The 25,347-nt window shown below is 33.3% G+C and overlaps 1 protein-coding gene across 9 annotated transcripts in view; it reads right to left on the reverse strand.

Annotated features, from left to right (window-relative positions):
* Positions 1–25,347, reverse strand: part of Qtman (queuosine-tRNA mannosyltransferase) — a 379,404-nt gene that overhangs the window by 264,419 nt on the left and 89,638 nt on the right. For 7 of the 9 annotated variants that reach the window (XM_078017334.1, XM_078017340.1, XM_078017336.1 and 4 more), the window contains 2 exons: positions 13,275–13,339; positions 9,782–9,974 (listed from right to left, as the gene is read on the reverse strand). The exons of 1 other annotated variant lie outside the window; for it this stretch is intronic. In XM_078017334.1, coding sequence (XP_077873460.1) covers positions 9,782–9,974; positions 13,275–13,339 — 258 coding nt within the window. The remainder of the gene's footprint in view (positions 1–9,781; positions 9,975–13,274; positions 13,340–25,347) is intronic. One more of the 9 variants, XM_078017339.1, reaches the window with a different exon arrangement.

Consider the following 25,347-nt stretch of genomic DNA (forward strand, 5'->3'; position numbering starts at 1 on the left):
ATAAATAAATAAATAATAAAGGTATTGTGTCCATCTACAACTAAAAAAATATTTTTAAAACATTCATTCTTGGACAGATGCTAGAGCAGAAGCTACCAAAAAAGGCCTAAATGAGTCAGTTAAGTAACATAAATGTGAAAAGCAATGGTGACTAATGATGTTTGTAACCTAATGAAGAATGTCGATCGAAAAGCATTACAAAAATGTTTTTAAATGCTTAAATAATTGCAGTGACTAAGAATAATACATCTTTGGGGGAAATTCTAATCTCTCCTTTATTGTAATACTTTCTGTACTATAAATTAAAAGGCCACTGTTCATGAGTGGCCACTGTCAAAACTAAAAATCCTTAAAATACGATCACATAATATTTTCTAAAATGTCACATGTATATATTAGATTCTAGAAAGTCACATTTTTTCCTAGAAACACCTTTATCCAGGTTTAAAATATATTTCTTTCATCAAAATTGACATAGTGGATGATAGCTGCTTTCATAGTATGATTAATATAACCTTTAGGGGCTGGGGATGTGGCTCAAGTGGTAGCAGTCTCCTGGCATGCGTGAGGCACTAGGTTTGATCCTCAGCACCACATAAAAATAAAATAAAGATATTGTGTCCACCTAAAACTAAAAAATAAATATTTAAAAAATATAGACATATAACCCTTAAAAATAAGTAAGTGTGTATGATTAACATAACCCTTAAAAATAAATAAGTGTGTATGGAATTCTTTAGTTTAATCTCACAAAACTCAGTACCACAGATCCCTAAATGGATGCAGTTTCTATTTAGAAGAGATGACACAAACACAGGACAGTTTTAGTGATTATAGCAGAAAGAATAAGAAAATTAATAAAGCCAAATGAAATACATTTTGTTTATATTTTCAAGTCCATTAATTCATTCAATCGTATTTACTAAGCAGGTAATGTCTTACAGGCAGCATCCTAAAATGTTGATAAAATGGTAAACAAGACAGATATGGCCCCTTCCATCATGAAACTTAGAATAAAATGGAAAGTGAGAAAAATATCAAGCAAACAAAAAAAATCCCGAGTTTCATAAAATGATACTATAGAACAAGGGAAAAGGTGCTGAAGGAGAGGACTTATTTTAGGATAAGTGTCTAGGCAAAAACTTCTCTGAGAAGGTAAAATTTAACTGGAATTTGAAAAATGGAAAGGAAAAAGCAAGGAAGAGCAAAGAATGTGGGGTGGGAGCATGTCTAAGCATTGCTGGCAAAGGGACCAGCAAACAGTTATAAGATCTGAGGCAGAAAAGAGCTTGATGTTTCAGACTGAGTAAATAAGGCAATGCTGCAATAGCAGATTAATAAGATGATGGATTTAGGAAATGAGGTTGCAGATTCAGACAAGGCCCAGATCTGTGGGCCACAACAAACCCTTGTTTATTATCTGGACTTATATATGCAAGGAAAAGCCACTAGGGGTTTTCTAATCGGAGACTATTTAATCAAGGCTATGAATATTAGCAAATGAATACAGGCACTAAGCTTTCTTTCCATCAACCAAGGGTTTACTAAGGACTTACCATGTGCTAACATCATGCATCAAAGTTTATCCAAGTTTATAAAGTTTGCCTTTACATCACCCATTCTAGCACGCGCACACACACACACACACACACTACAAGAAATGCAATAAAATGTAGGACTACATTCTTTAGAAAGAGAAAAGGGTGAAATGGACACATGTGCTCCTTTGTAAGCAGGATCAGGACTCAGCTCCTGCCTCCAATTGCAGCTACATCTATGGGCAGACAGATCAAGACAGCAACAGGGCCATCATGTTCCTTAATATGGCTTATACTGAACATGCACTGGTCCTTCAGTGGATGGAACAATGTGTTCAAAGGAGCACAGAAGACCACATGTGACTCCCAATGTAACAAGTAATCATGAAGCCTTCTTTAATTAAGTAGGCTTAAGTGGAAGGAAAGGGCAGCAAAGGATCTTCCTCCTGGCTTTTTAGGTCCCAAATACAGTATGTCAGAGACTAAGACTTGTGCACATGCTACAGTAGCAAAAAGGAACATATTTTCATTGACTAGAACCTTAAAAAAAAAGAGCAAAAACTTTCTTAAATAAATAAATGTTGAGGATGAAAGTAGAATCGAAATATTTTTCATTTCCTAAACACATTTTTCCCATGCTATGGAAATTAACCATGATAAAGACACTCAACACCTAAAAACAGCAGATTGAAGTGTTCTAAAGTCAGACAAATAGCTTCAATAATTATGTCAGAAGTGAGCGTAACACAAAAGCAAAATTATAAAAGCCCTCCCTTAATCTCTATTCAGAGCTCTTTTATATAATATTATGTTTTGTATTCATTTGGGGATATACTTTTCTTTTTTCTTACTTTCCTTTCCCATTATATTCATTAAAAGCAAAGATATTCTCCCCTCTGTAAAATGTAGTAAACATACAGTTTGTCTTTTTAAATACAGTTGTCAGATTTCAAAGAGTAAATGGATAGGAGATCTACTCTAGAAGTCTTTAAGGTATAGACTCTGTTAAAAATAATGTACGCACATGAACAATTGTGTATAGGGGGATGGGAGGAGTTGTATAGAATCTTACATGAAACATTTTATTTTTAAAATAAGCTACAAAGGATATTTAAAACATATACTTTAAATTGCACTGCAATGCTTACTCCTTGGAAGTAGCAGTTTCATGCTATGTGCTACTAACTATACAAACGTTTTTTTAATTAGTGGATTGTGATGAGAAAAACTATGAACTTCATAACAAGAAAACTTTTTTTCCCCCTACTAATGGGATATTTTACTTCTTCAGAGCACTGACAAATGAACGCAAAGAAAAATAGAAAAAAGATGAAGCAATCATTTAGGGAGCATGGTGACAGTTTTACATTCTCGTTTGGCAATGAAGAATTTATAAATTTATATTTGTGCTCACATGTATGTGAGAGAGAGAGAAAAAAGAATGAAAAAAGAAAAGAGAGTGAGACAGATACTGACCAAATTGCAATTTGGTTTGCAGAATTATTCTAATTCCACAGGGTCAAGATCAGCAACATTTTCAATATAAAAGTCACATGGCTAAACTGAACAATAAGAGGAGATTTGACTGAGATAAAATATTTGGGGGGAAGTCTAATGGGACATACAAATCTAGAAAGCTAGTGTATGCTGGTCAGACCGGATAGCAAGATTGATATGAAAACAAACCAAAAGAAAATCCCACAACAAGGCAGTATAGGATAGGGAAACTGGTTGGCTGAGCAAGAGATGGGGAATCTCTCAGCCAATTCTCATAAATGGAGCAGTCATATGTTGGTGAGATTATGGGATGCTACATTGCACCTAATGACAAAATTATTTATACAGCATCAGAACATCATCCAAACCCCAAGAAGTGCACACAGCTGGTAATGATATAAGGCTAGTGAGCTGGGTAGTAATGGAATGCTGCCTCTAGCCAAGGTCAAAAACCAAGCAGAGAACTTTCACAGTATACTAGTTTGAAGATAATTTGGGAATGGCAGGTATTGAGCATCCTCGACAGAGAATGTTACTTGTGTATTCATCAGTCTACCCTATGAATAAAGAAAGCATCTTATGTAGTTCCTTATTTGTATTTTAAGGAAAAGCCTCAAAAGATGAAAATTCAAATGACCTGTAACTTCTAAAACTGAAAACTATAGGGAAATGTGCTGAGGAAAAATGAGAACATCACAGATTTACAGAACTAGAAAGGCTTTCGTCCTCCAGACACCAGCAATATTCAAGAACTGCAATATTTCTCAAGACCAGGAGAAGTACCATATTCACTTCTAATAGTAAAGCCTAGTAATATAGTCTTAATCAAGAGATACTTGGGTTTAAATAAATTAGTTCATTTTTCCTTCTTCTGGTAGAAATTAAGATAGAAAAGTGGTTTAGAGCAGAGGCTTATAAAGAGCAAACTATATATGGTCTTTGCAGGTAGCCAGACTTGAGCTCAAACCACACATTCACCACCAACTAGGTGTGAAACCCAGTGATTCTGGAAGCCTTGATTTTCTTCTCTGTAATACCAGGATGATAACATCTAGCTTTTAGGACCATGGAATGCCTACCATAAGGTAAGCATTCAATGTTAGTTATTATTATTTAATGCCACTAATTCGTTCTGGTTATTTTAGAGATAAAAAATGATGTCCTACATAAGCCCTAACAATACCTCACCTGCCTACAAATCTTAAAACATCAGTTACTTTTATATCTCAACCATGACACACACTAATAAAAGGTGTTTTCACGATTAAAATAGTATAAAATTATTCAGAAAGGTATATTTTAATTAAAGTTTAATAACAGCTATATTTATAATTGTAATATTAAATTATTGAGAAAGTTATATTTTTATCAAGAGGCAAAAATTCAAAACAAGATATAACTGTCAAGGAAAGGAAAACTTAAATTACTAATTTTGCTTTTTGGTGTTGAGGATCAAACCCAGAACCTTATGCATGCTAGGCAAGTGCTCTTAAACTCAGCTAAATCTCCAGACTTAATTTACTAATTTATAAGTGAGAATTGTTTGAGAAACTACCACCTTCTTTTTAAATTCAACCATATCCACTACCCATATTCATTAGAGCTAGCTATAAAGAAACAAACACACATAAGTAATTCATACCATCTAAAAATGATCATTTTCCCAGCATTAGATTCAATGTTTCACAGTGAATATGTCATTCAAGGGGAAAAAAATATCAATTTTGATTAGCAAAATACCTCAGTCATGGTACCAATAAGGAAAACAACAACTCATAACAGAAGTATAAACAATGAAATATCACTTTAAGCATTAATTTCACTTTATGCAATACTTATCAGTTTGAATTTTCACTTGATTTATTTTCTATCCACTATTTGCTTTCCCCCTCCATGAACATTAAGAAAAGATTTTATGGGGGAAGCAATGAAACAGAAAATCTTAAAAAGAAGACACTGGACCTCATTAAACCCAAGTTTGGAAGAAGGGACAATGGCATAGGGACAGTAAATCAACACAGTCCAAGGACCCAACCCTTGCCTTATTGATGTTTAATGATTATAGATTCATTCAGATGTTCTATTCATATTGAGTGACGTTTTTAAACATAAGATTTTCTAAGAAATTGTCCATTCTAAGTTTTAAATGTATTAGTATAAAAGTATTCAAAGTATTTCCCATCTTTATTGATCTGTCCTATATCTGTAGTTATATTCTTTTTTCTTCCAAAAAGTGTGTGTCTTTAAAAACAATTAATCATGCCTGTGGTCTATCCACTTTGTGATTTCAAAGTAACTATTTTGAGTTTGTTCATCTCCCTTATATATTTGCTTTCAATTTCACTATCTTCCTCTCTTTTCCTTATTGTTTCATTCCCAGACTACTGCTAGACCAACTAAGAGGGGATCTTTCCTGGGCTACAGTTTTGAAGGATCCTGCATATCCCATTATAAAATATAATATATATATATAGATATATATATATATTATAATGGGGTATTATCCCAGATAAAAAAAATATTAAAAATAAATTATTAAAGATGATATAAATGTGTCTGTCACTCTGTATGCAGTACACATTGTGATATGCAATATCACATTTCCTGATAAAAGGTGAGGATCATTCATGGAGGGCTGCTCCCAGCCTTCTGCATATGGGAGAGAGCAGCTGCTTCCTAAGGCAAAGAGCTGCAGATAACAGCAACAAGCATTACACCTGGGCCAAGGAAAGGTCCAAGGAGCATAGGTGGGACACTGACTGCTTCTATCACACTCCTCCCCAGGCAACTATTTTTATTCCTTTCCAGTATACTCTCTTCTGTTTGTTCCTACACCTTTCTTTCTTCATACCAAGGACAGTACATAACACTGTTCTACACCTTACCTTTTTTTCACTTAATATGTCTTGAACAGCCTTCTGAAAAATGATACACAAAGCTTCTTTTAGATAGGTATAAGAAGTTTGGTTATGCTATTAGGATAATGACCATGGATAAAAATTATGTACTGGGGCTGGGATTGTGGCTCAGCGGTAGCACGCTCGCCTAGCATGGGCAAGGCCTTGGGTTCAATCCTCAGCACCACATTAAAAAAAATTTAATTAACTCAAAGAGATTGTATCCAACTACAACTAAAAAAATTATGTACTATATATTTTAATAAATAAGAGGTAAAGGATTCTAAGTGCTTTCATCATAAAGAAATGATCAATGTTGAGGAAATAAGTATGGTTAACCTGACTTAAATATTACATAATGTGTATACATATGCATTATGTAATATTTATACACATAATTTTTATTTTTTATATATACACATAATGTGTATATATAAAAAATAAAAAATGTACAATCTTTATTTTTTATATTAAATAAGGAAAAACAAAACACATGATAGTCATGAAAGAAAAATACATGAAACCACAATTACAGTTAGAGATTTCAGTACTCCTCTCTCAATTAAAGGAAGAGTCACAGAGTTATGTTTTGTGAAGAATTGCTACATGTTTTAGAGGCAAAGTTCTTCAAGTGACTTGGTAGTGATATTATGCAAAACTGAAGTCTAGTCCACCTCTTTCCAGGCTTCTGTCAGCCATTATAGAGACAATCCTGATGTTTTGTTCTTATGCTTGAACTTCATGATTACAGACATTACAACTGCAGTCAACTGCAGGAAAAAGGAGGTGGCGCTCCCCTTTTAAAAGCAAAATTAAAAAGAAAGAAAGAAAACACTTTGCTTAAAGAACACCCAGAGGTCATCCATCCACTTAACACTAATTTGCCATAACTTGGGGTCTGACCAACCCTAGTTGCAAGAACATCAGAGAAATTTTGCCAAAGACAAATGAAATTATCACAACCAATTGGGCTCAATCATGCTTCATTCCCAAGGGCTGGATACTTAGCCACCCCAAAGAAAACTAGCATTCTATTGACAAGAAAAAAAATGTTAAAAATGTTAAGTGGACAATGACCTGTATCTTCCACAATATCTCAGACAGAACAAAACATAATTATAGGCATACCAGAGTAAAAACATTTACATAAGTGATTCTTTTGGTTATCTAGAGATACTACAGAAAGAAAAATGAACTATTCTTGAAGCTTAGTCTAAGGTACACTCTAAGAAAGTGAAAAAGCTTAATCCTAATACAAATGACTCATACATTTCAAAACACAAAATTTAAGGCCTTTTCTCAAGCCCCCATCTTCAGAACCCTTCTGTGCATTTTGTAAGTTTCCAAAAAGCAATGCTTCAATAAAACCTAAGAATTACAATAATTATCAACTACTTTTAAGACAAATAACTTGTTGAGCTTTTGTAATCTATAATCAAATTGAATAGCTCTAATGTGAATCGTGATCTGTTCTTTTAGTTGTTAAGACAAAATCAAATCAAAATGATTGTTTAGGCTGAATCATTTATTCTCTTAATAGTAAAATATTTCCTATATAATAAACATAAAAATTAACAACTGCATGTACAGAAGCTGAGAAAAATAATGAACACACCTACATTAAAGAGCTTTCTCACCAGACACATTCTTATTAGTACAGAGCAATTTGCATACTAGACAATATTGGTACTTAACTATTTTACCTTTATGAATTTTTGTGGGTTTATTTACCAAATGTACAAGAAGCATAAGTAACAAGAAAGTAAATATTTTTCATATATTTAAAAGCTTCCACTGCAATCAGATTTATCTGGCAAAAACAAAAGGTCATTCATGTACTTCAGTCTAGGATAGAGTAAGCATAATTTTTAATCTAGTTTTAAGTTTTCAATCTGCTGCTATTTTCCCAAAAATATTCAAAAAAGTTGTTTGGTAAAGAACAGATGAATTATTTTTGGTAAAATAGAACTGTAAGTTAAATTGGTGAGGTATGTATTTGGGTGAAGTCTGATTAGATTAATACAAATAACAGCAGATTAAATGGTTGACTTTGAAATATGACAGATACTATTGTCAGGCAGTGAGGTTACAGCCTTCAGAGAATAAAACTTTACACAATGATCTTTCAGTAACCCACCTCCCACGTTAAGACCGCTTCAAAGAGTATTGAGATATTTATCCTCAAATGCTTCAGTCTTCCAAGATAGCATGAAAGCCACGTGCAAAGAAGTGCTTGCGTGTTCCCACTGTAAAGATGTCTATGATACAATAAATCAATTCTGCAGTACTGAATAATCAAAATGAAATCAAACAGCAGATAGAGAAAAGGTACATTTTAATGTTCAAATGACAGTGGAAATTTATTATTTCCAATAGTAAGGTCAAATGTAAATGTGCCAACAACTCTACTGTATTACTTGACCTTGAGTAATATAATACAATTTGTGCTACAAGAACACAATTAAATAAGATGTGAAAACAACTATAAACAGTCAGATTTTCATACAGCAATAATGTTACCATTGTCTTTACAACTTTTATATCAACATATTTATTAAAATTTCTCATACTATTAGTGAATCAACAATATTCACTTGGTGATATCAGAACATTAAATTATGTAAGCCACAATACATTTTACATTAGAAAAATACAAAATCCTCAATATGCACTCTAATGGCACTTTTATCTTTAAAATAAAATGTGATGAGTACTTACTACTATTCCAACAATCTGAACTCAAGAGACAATGCATGGTTTTCATTCATGAAGTGAATTATTCTCTGAATCTACCAAATCACTACTAAGAACAGAAACTTACATCTAAATTACAAGCTGCTGTCTTTCTGTAGCTGATCTATATCACATGCAGCAGATGGATATGGCTGCTGGAACCAAGATATCCACTGCAGCTTGCAGCATGCCCTTTGAACAACCTGTCTCTAACTACATCACTACCAGTGTGGCATTGCTCTCTCCTACGTGAAGCAACACAGCCCTACACAGTGGGGCCCAGAATGGCAAGATCATCACATCTATAAACCAGTCAGAGAATCTTCTACTATTTAACCAGAGGGAGACATGTGGGAGGGCAGAGACTAAGAGGAGAGAAATATTTAAGGGGATTCCTTTTCTTCCTTTCTATCTGTTACCCCTACAAATGTAATTAGTAGTTCTCCTCTATTTTTTCAGTATGTTCCATAAGCCTCTTTCAAATACATCCTCCTACCTCCCACTTTCTAACAAATCACAATTCAGAATTGAGGTCTATACTACAAAATTTCACAACCATCAAGACTGAGTCAAATATTACCAGTTCCACCTTCAGTTTGTCACAGACAAAATCATTTTTTCCAGCTTTCATACTCACATCGCACTTGCATATCTATGTCTATCTTAATAGTCTTTAAATCCCTAGTCACATCCATCTTTTCAACCCTGGGTCCTAGTGCAGAATAGTATAATAAACTAAACTGAAACTGTATACTCACTAAAAAAAAGGCATTGGAGGTTAGTGAACAAAAACAAACAATGGCACAAAACAACATGCCCAAGATCAACTTGCATCTCAGTTCAAAAATTGTCACCCACACCCACATATGCACACAGAATAATATCACAAGATAAAAGAGAAAAACTGTAGGTTCTAAATGAAGTCACTTTCCTAATAACCAGGTGTCCTGAGAGTGTGAGTTTATTCCACTGCTTCTCTGTCTCTAAACATATACCAACTGTAGTCATTATAACCAATTATAGAGTTGAGGAAATTTAAGATGCTGATAGAGAATCAACATCCTGAAAACAGGTACATTAAAAACAAGCTGAAGATGCCTCCTGAACTCTGATTACCTGTAATGCTCACTGGCGGGAATGTTCTGAGAGAAGTACAAAGCTGCTGTCCGTGCTCTCCAATGCCATTTCTTTGCAGGAAGGGTATAAAGAACACAGTTCTGTAGCTCTTCCTGGAGCAGATCCACCAGCTGTTTATGGGAGCCTCCATAGAATGCCTCAATGATAAGAATACTCATTGGACCATTCAAACCTTGAGAGTCAATACAAAAAAAAAAAAAAAAAAACACATTTTTTCAGATATATATGAAAATCCTTTAAATGTTTAAATTTTATTCTCAAAAAGAAAATACAAATAATTTAGTCATGTGTAATTTTTAAAAATATGCATTCTAAACTGGGCACAGTAGTGTTGGTGTGTAATCCCAGCTACTTGGGGTGCTGAGGCAGAAGGATTTCAAGTTTGAGGAAAACCTGAGGGAAACCTGAGGGACTTAGGGAGACCATATCTCAAAACAAAACAAAACAAAACAAAACAGGACTGGGGATGTAGCTCAGTGGTAGATCATCCCTGGGTTCAATCCCTACATTGAAAAACATAAAAATAATAAATAATTATATGTGTATGTATACACACATACACGTTTTTCACATATACATAAATTAAAATAAAAAACAGACATCTCAGAGGCTGGGAATATAGATCAGTGGTAGAGTGCCTGCCTAGCAAGCACAAAGTCCTGGGGGTCGGGGGGAGGAGGAGATATCAGCTTACATAATTTAATGTTCTGATATCACAGAGTGCATATTGAGATCCCCACAGGAGGAGGAGGAGAAAAGAAATCCTATCTTTTAAAAATACATTGTCTTAAATTTTTGGAATCAATATTTTTATTTTTTTTAAAAAAAGTGTCTTTATTTTTTGCTTGTTTTCCTCATACCCTCAGATTACTCTATTCCATAACCCTAAGCTTTGTGTCCTACCCCAAGAACACAAAAGCCTTCTCCTCCTGTGATCATTCACAATCCTGGTTGGTTGAGCTGTGAGCCTGACTCAGTGACCCAAGAACCTACTTGACCTGAAGCCCTTGTTTTACAGTCACTGATCTCATCTTCTAATAAAGATTTCCACTCTGAGAGCCCTTCATTTGTAAGGTCCCTCCCAGTTTGGAAATGTTCAGATTCTATGACTTTCATATTAATCCATCTTTAAATTCATCAGCTATCACTGCCCCTAATGAATCTATATTTTAAAGAAAGTCATTCATATTTGAATCTCAATTTTCCAGTATTAAAAACTTAAGGGCTAGCGTTGTGGTTTAGTTGTAGAATGCTTGCCTAGCATGTGTGAGGCCCTGGGTTCAATTCTCAGCACCGTATATAAATAATTAAAAATAAATAAATAAAGGTCTATTGACAACTACAAAGAAAATTAAAAGAAAAAATTTTAAAAAAACTAAAGCATAAGATTTTTTGAGACACTACATATATACCTTGATGACTTCCCCACTACTGTCAGTATCCCACCCCCAAAGGAATATCAAAAAGTTGAGTAAAGCTACATATCTGTTAACTATCAAGGATTCTACAAATGTCTTTATACAAGAAACCTAAGAAGGATAAAGTAGCAAAGAAAAAAAATGGGTTTATTAATACTAAAATTTCATCACTGAGAATTTGGCTACTAAGCAATTTTTCATTTTAATAATATGATTTTTGTTAATGTACTCAGTGACATAATCTGTATGAATGTAAAACTTTAACATACATTTCAAATTTTATACTATTTCCTGTAATACATAAGGCAGAAACATCATTTTGTAAATGAATATTAGATTGCTTAAAAAATATTCCAGATGTTTGAATTTTCTTTTGAGTGAAGTAAATATCACTCATTAGATAGCATATTGCTTTTTTAAGTAATGTTGTTCCGTAAAATTATTAGTCTCAATGACTCAATAATGCTTTTCACTAATAAAACTGTATTGCACATGCTCAGTCAAGGTGTCTACTTAAATTGTGTTTCAAAGTAAAAAGATTCAAATAGTTCTCTGAGAAATGAGTGAACTGGAAAAAAAAGCTTTTTTTCTTGATATCTGAATACCAGTGAGCACTTGTATTATGTATACGTTTGCACGTTTACACACGCATGCACGAGTATTTATTTCACTTATATGTAAAGTAAGAAACAATATTTGCCAGAGAAGGTATAAGTTTGAATTTCAGTTCCATCACTTTCTAGCTGGATGGCCTTGAACAAGTTACCTAACTTTGTAGGACTCAGTCTCATCTTCTTTAAAGTGAGTAACAGTACTAATCTCAGCAGTGTGTTGTACAGATAAAATCATGAATGCTTTCAAATAAAAATAAGGTATTTACTCTTTTAACAGTATAAATCATTTTTCTTAAGGAAAAAGGTAATCTTCAAATCTTCCAGCATTTTAAATTCAATAATCTTCATTTGTAGCCCCCTATCTACCAGGCATAGGTAGGAAAGGTGGATGTACACATGCATTTGATATACACAGGGTATTGCCCTTTTCTCATCATTCACTTGTATTACAAATATGAATCTGAGATCCCCACAGGTTTTATGGGTAAGAGGTAAACTCAGAGACAGAGCTATGCAAAGCTTAATTTTTTAAGGCCCATTGGAGACTTCTGCTTTAATAATGCAATGCTCAATGAGTTCTCAAACATTGTCCAAGTTCAACAAAGTGGTAGGCATTAATCCTGCAAATGATGGAAACTTCTAGAAAGAAACTGAGGGAAGAATGAAAGAGAATTTTGAAAATTATGTCAGAAACTTAAAGACAGATAGATAAAAGGCAGTTAAACATTGCTGCTATATTACATCACAAATATCTACTATCTAGCTTAATTTCCTCCAACCTAATCACACTAAAGTGTACATGCTCTATGTATCCTTAAAAGGTCTCTAAAAGGCTCCTGTATAAATGACCTGAGATAATATTTCACTAAGTGATGGAATGTGATATAAACCTCTCTCTAAAGAATATTTTACTCACATAACCTCAAAGAAAGCAACATCAATATTGGGGGGAAAAAACTGCTTTCTGATTCTTCACCACTCTGCCCTTTTCCATGATTAATCTACAGTATGTATTGTGACATAGATTTATTTTATAGATGTTTCTTATGGGTGTGAATCACAACTTATCTGCTAATCACCAGCCACTGTGGAGGCAGTATATGTAGGTGCTGCTATAGGTTCAAGACACTCAGTAAGCAGAACTGAACACCAAGCATGTGGGAGGTAGAAAAATAGAAAAAGGGAAAAAAAGATTATAGCTGTAGTAGATTTCCAACCCTTTAATAGCTCAACACGAAGAGTGGAATGTACAGGTTTGAACTAGCATTTACTTGAGCATTTTTCTAGTGGCCAATGGGCGTGTCTGCATTTGGGGTATTTTTCTAGGGAGAGTAACTATGTCCTACCATCTCTGAAAACTATACTTAGTGGCTTTGATTCATGGAAATTTGTTCTGCTTATTTTGTGGAGACAGACATATCCTGGCAATTCCCCACTTACTTCTATTGCAACTTTTGTGGCAAGAAGAAAATATATTCTTCCCTGTACTCTTCTTGAAGCACAATCTGGAACAAAGATGATTCCCATTAGATACAAACAAAAAGGGAAAAACTCATTTTTAAATAATATTCAAAACAAATATCATTACAGCACATTAAAGAGTAGTTCAAATACTTTTACTGTACCTGAGTTTTGTTTTAGAAAACACTGGCTGAAGCAAATAGTCACGAGGTTGGAAAAAAAAAATACCCATTTTGCTGTTACAACAGAATTTGCTAAAATGTAACAGAAATATACTATTTGCCATTTTAGCAAAACATAGATAAAACTGCAGGTGGTCACTCAGACACAGAAGTTCATAAACACACATGCAAAGACGAACATTTCTGGGCCACTAGCACTAGCTAGTAAGGAGAGAGTAGAAGCAGAAAGAATAAAACCTCCAAATTTAAAGTGCTAATACCAAAGCAAGGACAGGGTCTCCTTGATGTCCAGAGGCTGTGCCCAGGTGTCTACCAAAAGATGGCAGTGAGCCTACACACAGCCAAACACCTATGTCTAACATAGGTGCTGGAGTTCATGAACCTGTTAAAGCATTATCACAAGTATTACCACAGACCTTAAACCCTGGAACATTTAAATGGGGTAAGTTATAGAATCTGGGGTGTCAAAGGTGTGACATTTTAAAAGGAAAAAAACAGACCAAAGTGGGTGGGGGGAACATGAACACTTCTTGTATTGGAGAACAAATACCAATCAGACACTGACTTCATGACACTAAGAATATCCCAAGACATTAAAAAAAAAGAGAGAGAGAGAGAGAGAGAGAGTATACAGCCACTCCACTCTTGCTCCTTAAAAAAAGCAGGTAAAATATTTCCAAAAAAAAAAAATTGTAGCAACTTTTTAAGTTTTTCTGCTTAAACAAGTAAGCTTCACTTAAAAAAAAAAAAAAACTCATTTCTTCAGCAAATTTTGTTCCCCAGTGGCACCAGATGAATGAAAATCTCCTATACTATTAATGCTTTATGAAAGCTTAACTCATTATCAATACTATGATTTAATGATACATGGTTTAATACTAAACATTAAATTTGGCAATATAAAATGAGTCAAATTTACATCTGTGACAGGAATTTTATACCATGTCAAATGCTATTTAAGATCACCAAAGGACAAAATGATCTATTTAAGAATTATCTGACCTCCCAAAAATTTATGTTTATAATTAAAAGGGGATACAAAGTGAAAAATCACAATAGCATTTCATAAAAACATTTTGACAAAAAATAAAAAAAGTGCCATTAGCATCATCTCAATTAAAAACTAATATTGCATTGATAAGATAAAGAACAAAAGTTGCCTGAAACCAATGCTGTGAATATTTTTAAATTTTTATTAAAACTTTTTGTCATTATACCTGCATTTATTTTAGGCTTGACCCAATTTCTTTATTCCCTGAGCCATGATCATTTTCAAGGTGAACTACATTTTTGTCTACCTCCTCTAGCAGTTACAACTGCCGCAGTAGTTGAAAAAATGTTTAACAGTATAGATAAAGGAAATTTGCAATATGTTACTGGTCTACTGAAAAAGGTGTGCTAAGTACAAATGTATCATGTTGTTAAAAGAAAAAAACCCAAATCACTAGATATTCATAATTAGTCCTCAACTCAGGTACCTACACTGTTAAAATAATTTTCCAATCTAATACCTTGTAATAATTTTAAATCAGGGGAATTATTGTATTAATATATTCCATAGACACCTTACTGCTATTAGTAGTAGGAAGGTACAGTTTCAGTGACAATGGTTTTAACAGTTTTAATCCCACACACATGAGAAATTGATTCCACAGATTACACATAGCTTGATGTCTGAAAACTTTGATCAATTGTTGAAAATACATTTTATATTTACCTGTATATACTATCTGGAAACTTAAGCCTGGCAGAGCAAAAGCACTGTTTTAACACTAAATGGTTTAAGCTGGTGAACGTAAAATGTGAGTAGGCTTAGGCTTTCCCAATAGGTCATCGGAGGTTTACCTGGTATTGTCTTATTTACCCTTTCTCCCCCTTCTGTTCTGCACTTCCACCCACTTACTCTAACACACCCAGGTTTTAATTAAAAAGTAACCAATAATCCAGCAAAGTAAAATAGGGCAATGCTGAGAAAAGCTAGTATTACCTTCCAGCCCACTCACTCATTTTAATGATTCATCAGGGAAACCCCATTTGTTAAAATATACCTGATATCTCATTAAATAGCAAAAAATAAGCATGAAAAGATTTCTGCTTTAAAACATGTCACCAGTGACTCCCCTAAAACAAACTGTTAAGTTTCAGTATGAAGTAATAATACATTTTGCTAAAAACTTTCCTGAAAGTGAATAGTACATTCAATTATCATATGAGAAAAGAAATACAGATTATAACAAAAAGTTGGTTTTTGTAAATACTTCTAAAAAATCAAGAAACGAAATTCATTCTAACCTCTAACACCACATATAATCTCTGAAACTGAAATATAATGTGACATCAAATACAGAAAAATAATCTTACAAACTAAAATGATATGCACTGATAATATTCTACATAAAATGAAAGGAAGTTTGATTAATAATCAGTATGAATCCATTTTCTGAGCATTAGTCTGAATTGCAGAAAATGACTAATGGAAATTGATCATTATTACATTATTTGATTTTGATACATACAACCTACTCTTTATTAATTCCATACTGTACTATCACATGTACTTGAATAAACATAAAATCTTAGGTACAAATTTTAAAAGATAGAGCAATCTAATATTTTATACCACTAAGCTGCTGTGGGTGTTCTATTTTTCTCCACTCTGACTTTTGTTTCCTATTGTGGCAACTAAGAACTAAGGACATATGTATCAAAATCAAGTTTGGGGGCTGGGATTGTGGCTCAGTGGTAGAGTGCTTGCCTTGCACGTGCAAGGCCCTGGGTTCGATCCTCAGCACCATATAAAAATAAAGGTATAAAAAAACTTTTAAAAAATCAAGTTTGATAGGAATATGCCATACTGTTTGTGAGACAATTTAAAGCTATTTTTAACATGTTTTTCCAATTACACAAATTGTAAGGATCTCTTGAGTACATTTTTGCAAAGTTAAAATTTTACATGCATATATGACTATTTAATGTTCTCTAACAAATATGTTTATTCTTTTTTGATTTGGGACTTAACTTTTTGCTGAAAAACTATCAAGTCTATTATTCCATGGCTAAAATGGATACAAAGTATTAGTTAAAACACTCAAGTTTCAAGTGGAAATTCAACAAATGCTTACTGAGTATTTACCACGTACCATCATTCGGCTATTCTCAAATATTCAGAATTTTCACAAATAATTAGATGTGTCCATATCGAAAATTCATTTCTTTACATTTTTGTAAAGTTATATTCCACATTATATAGAAAATTAGGAGACTTGTGACAAGTTTAGTGGTTTAATTTCACTGACAAAATACCAACCCTTTCAACTTTTCACTGCTATTAATTTCATGAATAACTTCAAGCTATAAAAGTCACAATGAATTAGTTCTACTGAATACTAAAAATATTTCAATTTGCTGACATTTTAAAATGTGGTAGCATATTTATGAATCAATAGAATATTTTACACCAGAAAACCATCTCATCACTCAAACTATTGCATTATCCTTTTAACTACTATACAATCTGGCTCACCACACCATTCTCCAAAAGCCAACTACAACTAATCTTTCCAAATGGAAATCCGATTATGAAATGACATGTTCAAAAACCTTCAACATCTCCATCAACTAAGAATAATATGCAAGGCCTGATACTTGGCAGTTAAGACTCATTTTCAGACCCTCCTTTCTCTTTACTACAATCACATTTGCCCTTCTCCCACTTCAATTCCTCTTCCCCTACATCCCCAGACTACATCACAGCAATACTAAGTACCCACACTCATGCAGCTATTTAACTGTCCTGTGACTTCACATAATTCTCTCTCTTCTGTCAGTCTTCTCTGAGTCCGTCTGATGAACTTTTGATCAAATTTCTGCTCATGAATCATTATTTCTATAAAGTCTTTCCCTGAACTTCCCTTAAACACTACTTCCTCTTTACTCTGTACAGCACCATTAAACTTGTTTCACTCTGTGTCCACATCCTGCTTTCCCATGGGGCTGTGAAAATCTGGAGGATGAGGACCAAGCCACTACTTGCCTGATGGCCAGCCCAGGGTATGACAAATACTAGATGTCACTAGGTTTTTGTGGAGCAGACCTGAAAATCAGGAGAAAACAAAAATCAGATTTCTTCTGCCTTAAGTAACAAAGCTTTCACTTAACACAGATTCTGAGCAAGTAAGTGTTAGATAGCACTGTACCTGCTACTAATGATTGCCTCCTGAAGTCTAAACAGTATCAAGCAGCAAGTATATCTGAACACATTCTATTATGTTCTCTTTTCAGATATTAATTCATTCACAGAAATCAAGATTTAATGGAAATAATGGATTTTATTCATATAGATCTGCTTTAATTTTAACCTACTGCTATAGTAGAAGCAATGATGATCAAAGAGATGGGAAAACAACATAATCATCTGAATATTAAGTCACTGTGAGTTTCATGACCAAAGATAACATCTGTAAGATCCATGAATTTTGAAAATCACCTGTAGTTTTTTATTCTACTTGATCTATTATCATCCTACTTTAATTCTAGGAGTAGGATAAGAAGTCAGTTCCCTTCACCATCAATCTGTATATCCCATTCCACATTTAGTAATTAGTAGGCTTTTATTTAAGGGGGGAGAAAATTGCATTTTGAAATACTTCTTGCCAATAATTATTTATTTTATAAATATATGAAAAGATAAATAATGTATTTGCTTTCTCAAGATGGCATTTTGCCATTGCCTTCCAACTTCTTGATATGGGTTGTAAACCAGCTCGATGGGGGGAAAATGGGGGTGTCTAACCCATTCAGATATAGATATCCAATAAGAGAAGGCAATATATGTCACAGAATCATAGATGCAAAAAATACTGACACCACGGTATAACCACTTTTCTTTTACAAAAGAAGAAAGATTATCAGCATCACTCCTCTTAAGCTACAACTTTATCTTTACCCCCCAGTCCTAATAGACAGCTTTTGAAAGGATAACTGGCTTTATGGACTAGTATTAGAAAAATTATATCAAAGATACATATACCAAGAAAGGTTTGCAATAGAAGGCCCAAAACCTTCACTATTATCAACCACTAATAATTACTTCTTACTACTACTAATTACTATTTATGCTCACAGATAAAAATCGATGCACAGATTCTGTCACCATGTAAATATAACAGGTGGCATCTAACTGTATTCAAAATGTCACACCTCGGTCCAAGGTAAACAGTTCGGCTAACAGCCCTGCTGAGGGTTTTAGAAACTATGCCTCTTGCCATACAAAACCATCTTTGCTAATGTGACTAGACTCTATAAAAAAAAAAAAAAAATTACTCAAGGACACAGTCAAGTCTATGACCTGGAAGAAGTCAACTGGTTTAATCACTAAATTGACATTGTTTATTGCACAGAAGCATTATCTTGCTACCCAACATTGGCTTCTGTGCCAAACTTTAAGTATGACTCAGTTTGTGCAGGGTAATTATAAATATATACACCAAATGAGGTTAAATAAGATGACTAACAGATTCTTAACCAGAATGGCACTTGTCAGTCTCACTCAAACATCTTTTAAGAACTTAATCCATATTAACTAAATAAAAAGCTGTTGAGAAGTTTCTCTCTCCAAGTGGGAGGCACATATCACATTTTCAGTTAATTTGAAAACAGAAATAGCAGTGTTACTCTAACACAAAAACATTCTCCATGTCCTATTTGAAGTGCAAGCAACCCAAGCAAACATGGGTGGCATTCCCTTGATGAGTTGAAATAAATGTCACAAAGTATAAAGTTCTGGATTCACTCACTTCCAATGAAAAATGAAAAGGACATAATCTCACAATTCAATCTGATTTATCAGTGAGGAAAAGCAACTTAAGAAAATGCAAAAATTTTAGCAGCTCAGGAGGCAAAAGAATATCAGATAAACACTTGAGAGAAGAAAGAGAAATTTTCACCAAGGACTAATGGGCTAGAAATAGATATCCTTAACTGTAGACACATTTAATGTTTTTAATATTCATTTTATATCAGTAAAAAAACCCCATCAGTAACAGATTTTTCAAACAGCACTAAGTAGTGTGAGGTGAAGTCAGTATTTAAATCTGTCCTTTAAGATACAAATCAATAAAACCATGTTTTAAATCTGTATTGATTAAAGTATTTAGTGATACCTCTCTAATCTCCAAGGTTCTACATGAACATAGAAATTTATAAGTAGAATTAGTTAAAAGCACATTCTCTTCTATTTATTTTCTGTAGCGGCGTTTTGTTCTGTCACCATATATTTTTCAATAATCTTCTGATTTGCAAATGGTTTAAGATATTTGCTGATAGCTTAAGAAATCAACACCAGACAAACTGGATGATGTCTAGAGATCTTTAATGCTAAGTTTAAAAAAGCTTGGGAACTCAGTTTAAATCAGGGCTGAGTAAACCTAAGACTAATAAATGCAGTAATGAGAGCTGTCCCACTATTTTTAAATATCACAAGAGGCATATTATTAACCACCCACTATTATAAGAAAAAGAATCAGTCTTTAATAATAGACTGAATTTTAAGGTCCTGAAGATATTTAGGACTGAGACTGATGAATAAAGGATTTATACACAGCTGTGTCAAATGTCTAGAAGGTTTACTATTCTCCAAAGTTCTGCAGGGGAAACACAGGCTTGCCCATATCATCTGACACATATTTTCACTGAATAAAAGATAAGTACCAATAGCTCAACATTTCCTGATTGGAGCAAGCACTATGACTTTAATCTATTTAGTGTCCTTGTTTGTCATTATTATCTCTTTATCAACTGGTTTTTCAAGGAGACATTCCAATGATATAAATATTTTGTCTAATGAGGCAAAGATCCTAAAGCGTAGAATATTCTTTGCAAACTACTCAAAGCTATACTCTGCATTATCATCTCTTAAAAAGTAATTTCAAACTTTGCAAACTATGTTCATAAGAGCAAGGTTATTTAGGAGCTAGTGAATCCCTAATTCCCTTTGCATTTCTGTCCAGCATGTATGTATGTATGTATGTATATTTACCGTTTGTGAAACCGTAGGTTGATTAGCATTTCCATTTAACAGAATTTATAATATAGACTCCTAAAACCAGGTACACAATATCCTATATTTTCTATAATAATTGCACAATTGATCGAATAGAAATGAAGTGATCTTCCCTTCTGTCATTCCTCTTGCTCAATGCTCTAATGATCCTTTCCCTACTTTGTTTCTAAACTTTATTTATAAGAATTAAATTTAACACATCAGATAAACTCCTTGACATTTTCACAGTGTATAACAGTTGGAGCACATTATGTTATCAGAATACTTGTATGTTACAAGAGAGCAACAGCAGGTGATGGCCAAAGTTCAGTATCTGGGAAGAAGATGAAAATAGTCTGTGAATTAAAAAATGTAGACTGAAGACTGATACTCTAGTAACACATGAGGTTAATTCTGCTTTGTCATATTAAAATGTCCTATTACAATCGAACATAATATAAAAAAACTTAAAAACCGCATACCTTTGGATTCAACAAAGCCACTTCTAAAGAGCAACCTAAAAATTTATCAAGAATCTTAAAAGAAGTCCTTGCTCCAAACTAAAATAACCAAACTATCCCACAAAAAAAAGAGATCTCATAATTAAAGATCAAAAATCATAATGAAGAAGTTAATTTATTGGCATTGGAGAACATTATTTACCCTACTGCACAATTGCAAAAAATGAATATATGGAAAATATATGATGGAATTAATATATAACCATGAGTGAGTGAGGAGTGAGACAGAGAGAGAGAGAGAGCAAGTAAGAGCAAGAGTGAGCACACACACACGAGCATAAACAGACACAAGTGGACATGAATAAATATTTGTGATAGAATTATAATTGATTTTTGTTTTCCTCTTCATGTTTCAATCTATTCTTCACCTTGTCTTCATTGAATGTATTCAACTTCAAAACAAAGTTTTTTGTTAACTTTAGGGAAGAAGCTGAATTGATTGATGTAACTAACTACTGAATTGATTGATGTACCCAATTACTGAAGGCTTTCTCCCCTCCAGGAGACTACAGGTAGCTATCAAATTATTCTATTATTTCTATAATTAAGATCTTTATAAATAAAAGGAATTCACAGCTGTACTTTGACAGAGTATGTTAGAAAATAAAATACCATTTCAGTATTTAAAGTGTTGAATAGAAACACAAAACTAGTGAAAGTTTTAAAGTCATGAAGTTCAAGTAAAATGTCAAAATTAATTTATGCTTTAAATAATTAGATATAAGTCTTGAATGAAGGGAAAATATTAAGTATTAGTTAAATATTAAGATAAATAAAATTTAAAAGAACTTCAAGTCTCACATTTAATTTCTGAAGTTTCTTATATTTAAGAAAGCATAAAATGCTATTATATAATCATCCATATGTGTTACACATGTTAAAAAATGAAAGGGCCTCATTGAATATTCTAGTAATAAAGATGGAGTCTTGCATTTTCAAAGATGGTCTCTTCTCATAAGCACAGATTTTTCCTATTTTTATGTACATGCGATACATACATGGATATTACATAAACATATTCAATAAACACTAACCAATGGCAACTCAGACTTAGCAGAAAGTTTTTTTAAAAAAATGGATCCTGAAAAATCTAGTACATTATAATCCAAATAACATGGTTCATTTTCAAATAATAAATTTCTGCAATTTTTTTCCAATGCAACCATTTCGTTATGTTTTGTTTTTATAACATCTATTCTGAAAAATATAACTTACAAATCTAAAAAGAAAATAATTTCCTAGTAGAACTGTACAAATAATTAAGATCAAGAAAACACAAAAATACTAATGAAAATATGAAATATATAAATGCAAAAATTAGTGGAAAATTCATTTTTAAAGGGACACTAATAATATAGTTATCAATGAATAACTTTCCATATTTGAAAATAAGCATAAATTTGACTGAAAAAAAGAAATTCTAATCTTAGGAAATCACTATGTGGCATTTTTTAACTTTATTACCACTTTGGTGACTCTCTGTCCCAGAGCAGATCACCTCCAACATTAGTACTCTGACCTTCTAGAAAACTGACAGATAAAGTTTATAGTGAGAAAAAAAATGAGTTTTTATGGGTTTCCAAAAGGGAATTCTATGACACTAAAAGCCATATAATAATATTGATTTCATAACCAACCTTTTTACTGCCAAATTACAGACTTAAGATTTTTAGAAAATAGCAGGGTAGATTCACCATAAAATACAATAAAAAAATAAAAAAAAAAGCTTGAACTCATCTGAAATAGTTCAGAATATCTTTGCAAACTTTAATACAAATATAAAATGATTTTTTAAACCAGGTTTTCCAGAATTGTTGAGTATCCCAAGACCCTTTCATTTTGGGACTGACTGACCCTCCTCCTGATATACCTGTCAAAAATCAATTTACTTACAGCTTGTACCTTTCTAAGTAAATCATTTCTATGCCTGTTTCTAGTTTCCTTCCATCCTAAAGACAAATGTACAATGTATAGAAACATGGATTATTTTCTTATAAACCATCTTTAAAAATCAATTAGAATATTCAAAATATTCCATACTCACAAATGAAAATAAGTTGCTTACTGAAATGACAGTCTTCCATTTCACTGCCTTAAAAATTAAGCTGGCATAAATAATAAAAGTGTTTTCTGACTGGATATGCTGAGCATTCAAATATTTTTAAAACAAACACTAATCCATAATTAGATTTCATGAGTGCAATCTATAGAAAATAGAATTTGCTTTATTTTCTGGAAGCAATATTAATGATTTGCAATCGTAAAACTTATAACAGTGATACCATGGCTTGCATAAATCTATAAACAAACCTGAGCAGGAATGTTTCTTTTCCTTTTTAGCCTAATCTTTACCAAGCATTCACTCAACAAATACTGTGCCTATTATGTGTTTGCCCATTGTTATTTCAGGTGTTGGGGGATAAATTAGGCAATGAAGCAAATGGTCCTCTTATCATAAGTAATGTCTTCCTTTTTTATTTTTATTTTTTTTAGTTGTAGATGGACGCAATATATTTATGTGTGGTGCTGAGGATCAAACTCAGGTCCTCATACCTGCAAGGCAAGCACTCTACCACTGAGCTACAGCCCCAACCCCGATAATGTCTTCTTAATTAGAGCAAAAAGGGAATCATCAAATAAATATATGTCAGACAGAAGTATCTATTAAAAAAGTAATGCAGGGTGATAAAAGATAGTGGCCACTGAGTGCTGGGGTAAGGTGGTATTTATCATGGCATTACAGAGAACATATGACTAATGATAAAAATATGACATCTAAACACAAAACTAGATGAAGAGAGGGAGGGGCTATGCAGACCTGCATCTAAAGCCACCCAAGTAGCAGGGATAGCAAGCCCCTAAGAGAATATGTATGGCATATGCAGAGAATAGGAAGATCTATGTAACTGTAAAGCATAAACAAATTTGCTTTATTCAACAAAAATTTATCAAATGATTACATTTTAAAGCTTACACTAAATGCTATGTGATATTAAGAGGATTCAAAAATGGTCTCTGGCCTACCTACACCTTTATATAATTACAATAGAGTGAGAAATGTTGTAAGACATTTGAGTTGTGTTTCAAGGGACCAATGGTAAGTTCTACTTCAGGAAGGTGAACTAAGAGCCAGACAATGGAGAGTTGAGACAATGTGACAGAGGCTCTTGGCTCACTCAACAGCCATTCAACCCTTTATTCCTTTTGTTTTCCTCTAGAATTCAAGCCAAAACACTTGATCTCTCAGTTTCAGGAACCAAAAACATGTTCTACAATTTGTCAAAATAATATAGGTGGTAGGAGGGCTCAGAATTGGAATGTTCCCTTTTTTGGGAGCAAGACACTGCTGAACACTCTAAACAAATCACCAGACCACAGAGCTTTAGGTTGACCCACCAAGGCCTCTGGTATCAGGTTCTTCTCCCAAAGCCTTCTGGCCCTGACCTCTGTCTCCCTCATCATCTTCAACCTGAATTACGTATCCGCCTTCTAAGCGCTTTCCCTAACTGCAGCAACATTAAACTGTTTTCTATTCTTCCTCAGAAACTTACAGGTATCTTAATATCAATCCCCTGCACAAAATCCTATGACTTTTCGATGAAATTTAAAAAAAAAAAAAATTTAACAAGAAACATGACCCTTACAGTTTGGTTCCAAGCTCCATTTTAGCTTCAATTCCTGTCACTCCACCAAACACAGCATTACCCTCTACACAATAGATTCCTTATCATTTTCTTCAAATATTCCATGCACATTCCACCTACACATGCTGCTGCTGCTGTTCCTTCTTTCTAAACACTTTTGACTACACCACCTGTCAAACTCTTATTTGTAGTTCAAGATCTCATGCAAATTCCAACTCATCTATGAAGTAGTCAATCACTCACCTGTATACAGCTACTCAGAAGCATTTATTCCTTTCTCTATAGTTTCCTACACTTTGCTTTTACCCCAATTAGAGACGTTACCATGAAACTCTTACATTACAGTTGTACATATATATGTATATCTTCCCAGCCAGATTTCAATTCCTTGGTAGCAAAGTTCACATGCAATTCATTTTGTATATATTCATAACCCAGAAAAATGTGGTACATACAACAGACATTCAATTTTATATTCTGAATCCTTATCAATAGGCTACAATAATTCCTTGCCACATAAAGAAAAAATAAACAAATAAGATATTCCTGAATTGAAAACTGCAGTGCCATCACATAATAACTTATTCAAGCATTACTTATGGTATTCAAGGAAGTCCTAAATCACTGTTAATACCATTAAATAAAAAGATTAATGGAGCAAAACTT

This window comes from Ictidomys tridecemlineatus, chromosome 7 (assembly GCF_052094955.1).
Source record: "Ictidomys tridecemlineatus isolate mIctTri1 chromosome 7, mIctTri1.hap1, whole genome shotgun sequence".
In the NCBI taxonomy this organism is placed as follows: domain Eukaryota; kingdom Metazoa; phylum Chordata; class Mammalia; order Rodentia; family Sciuridae; genus Ictidomys; species Ictidomys tridecemlineatus.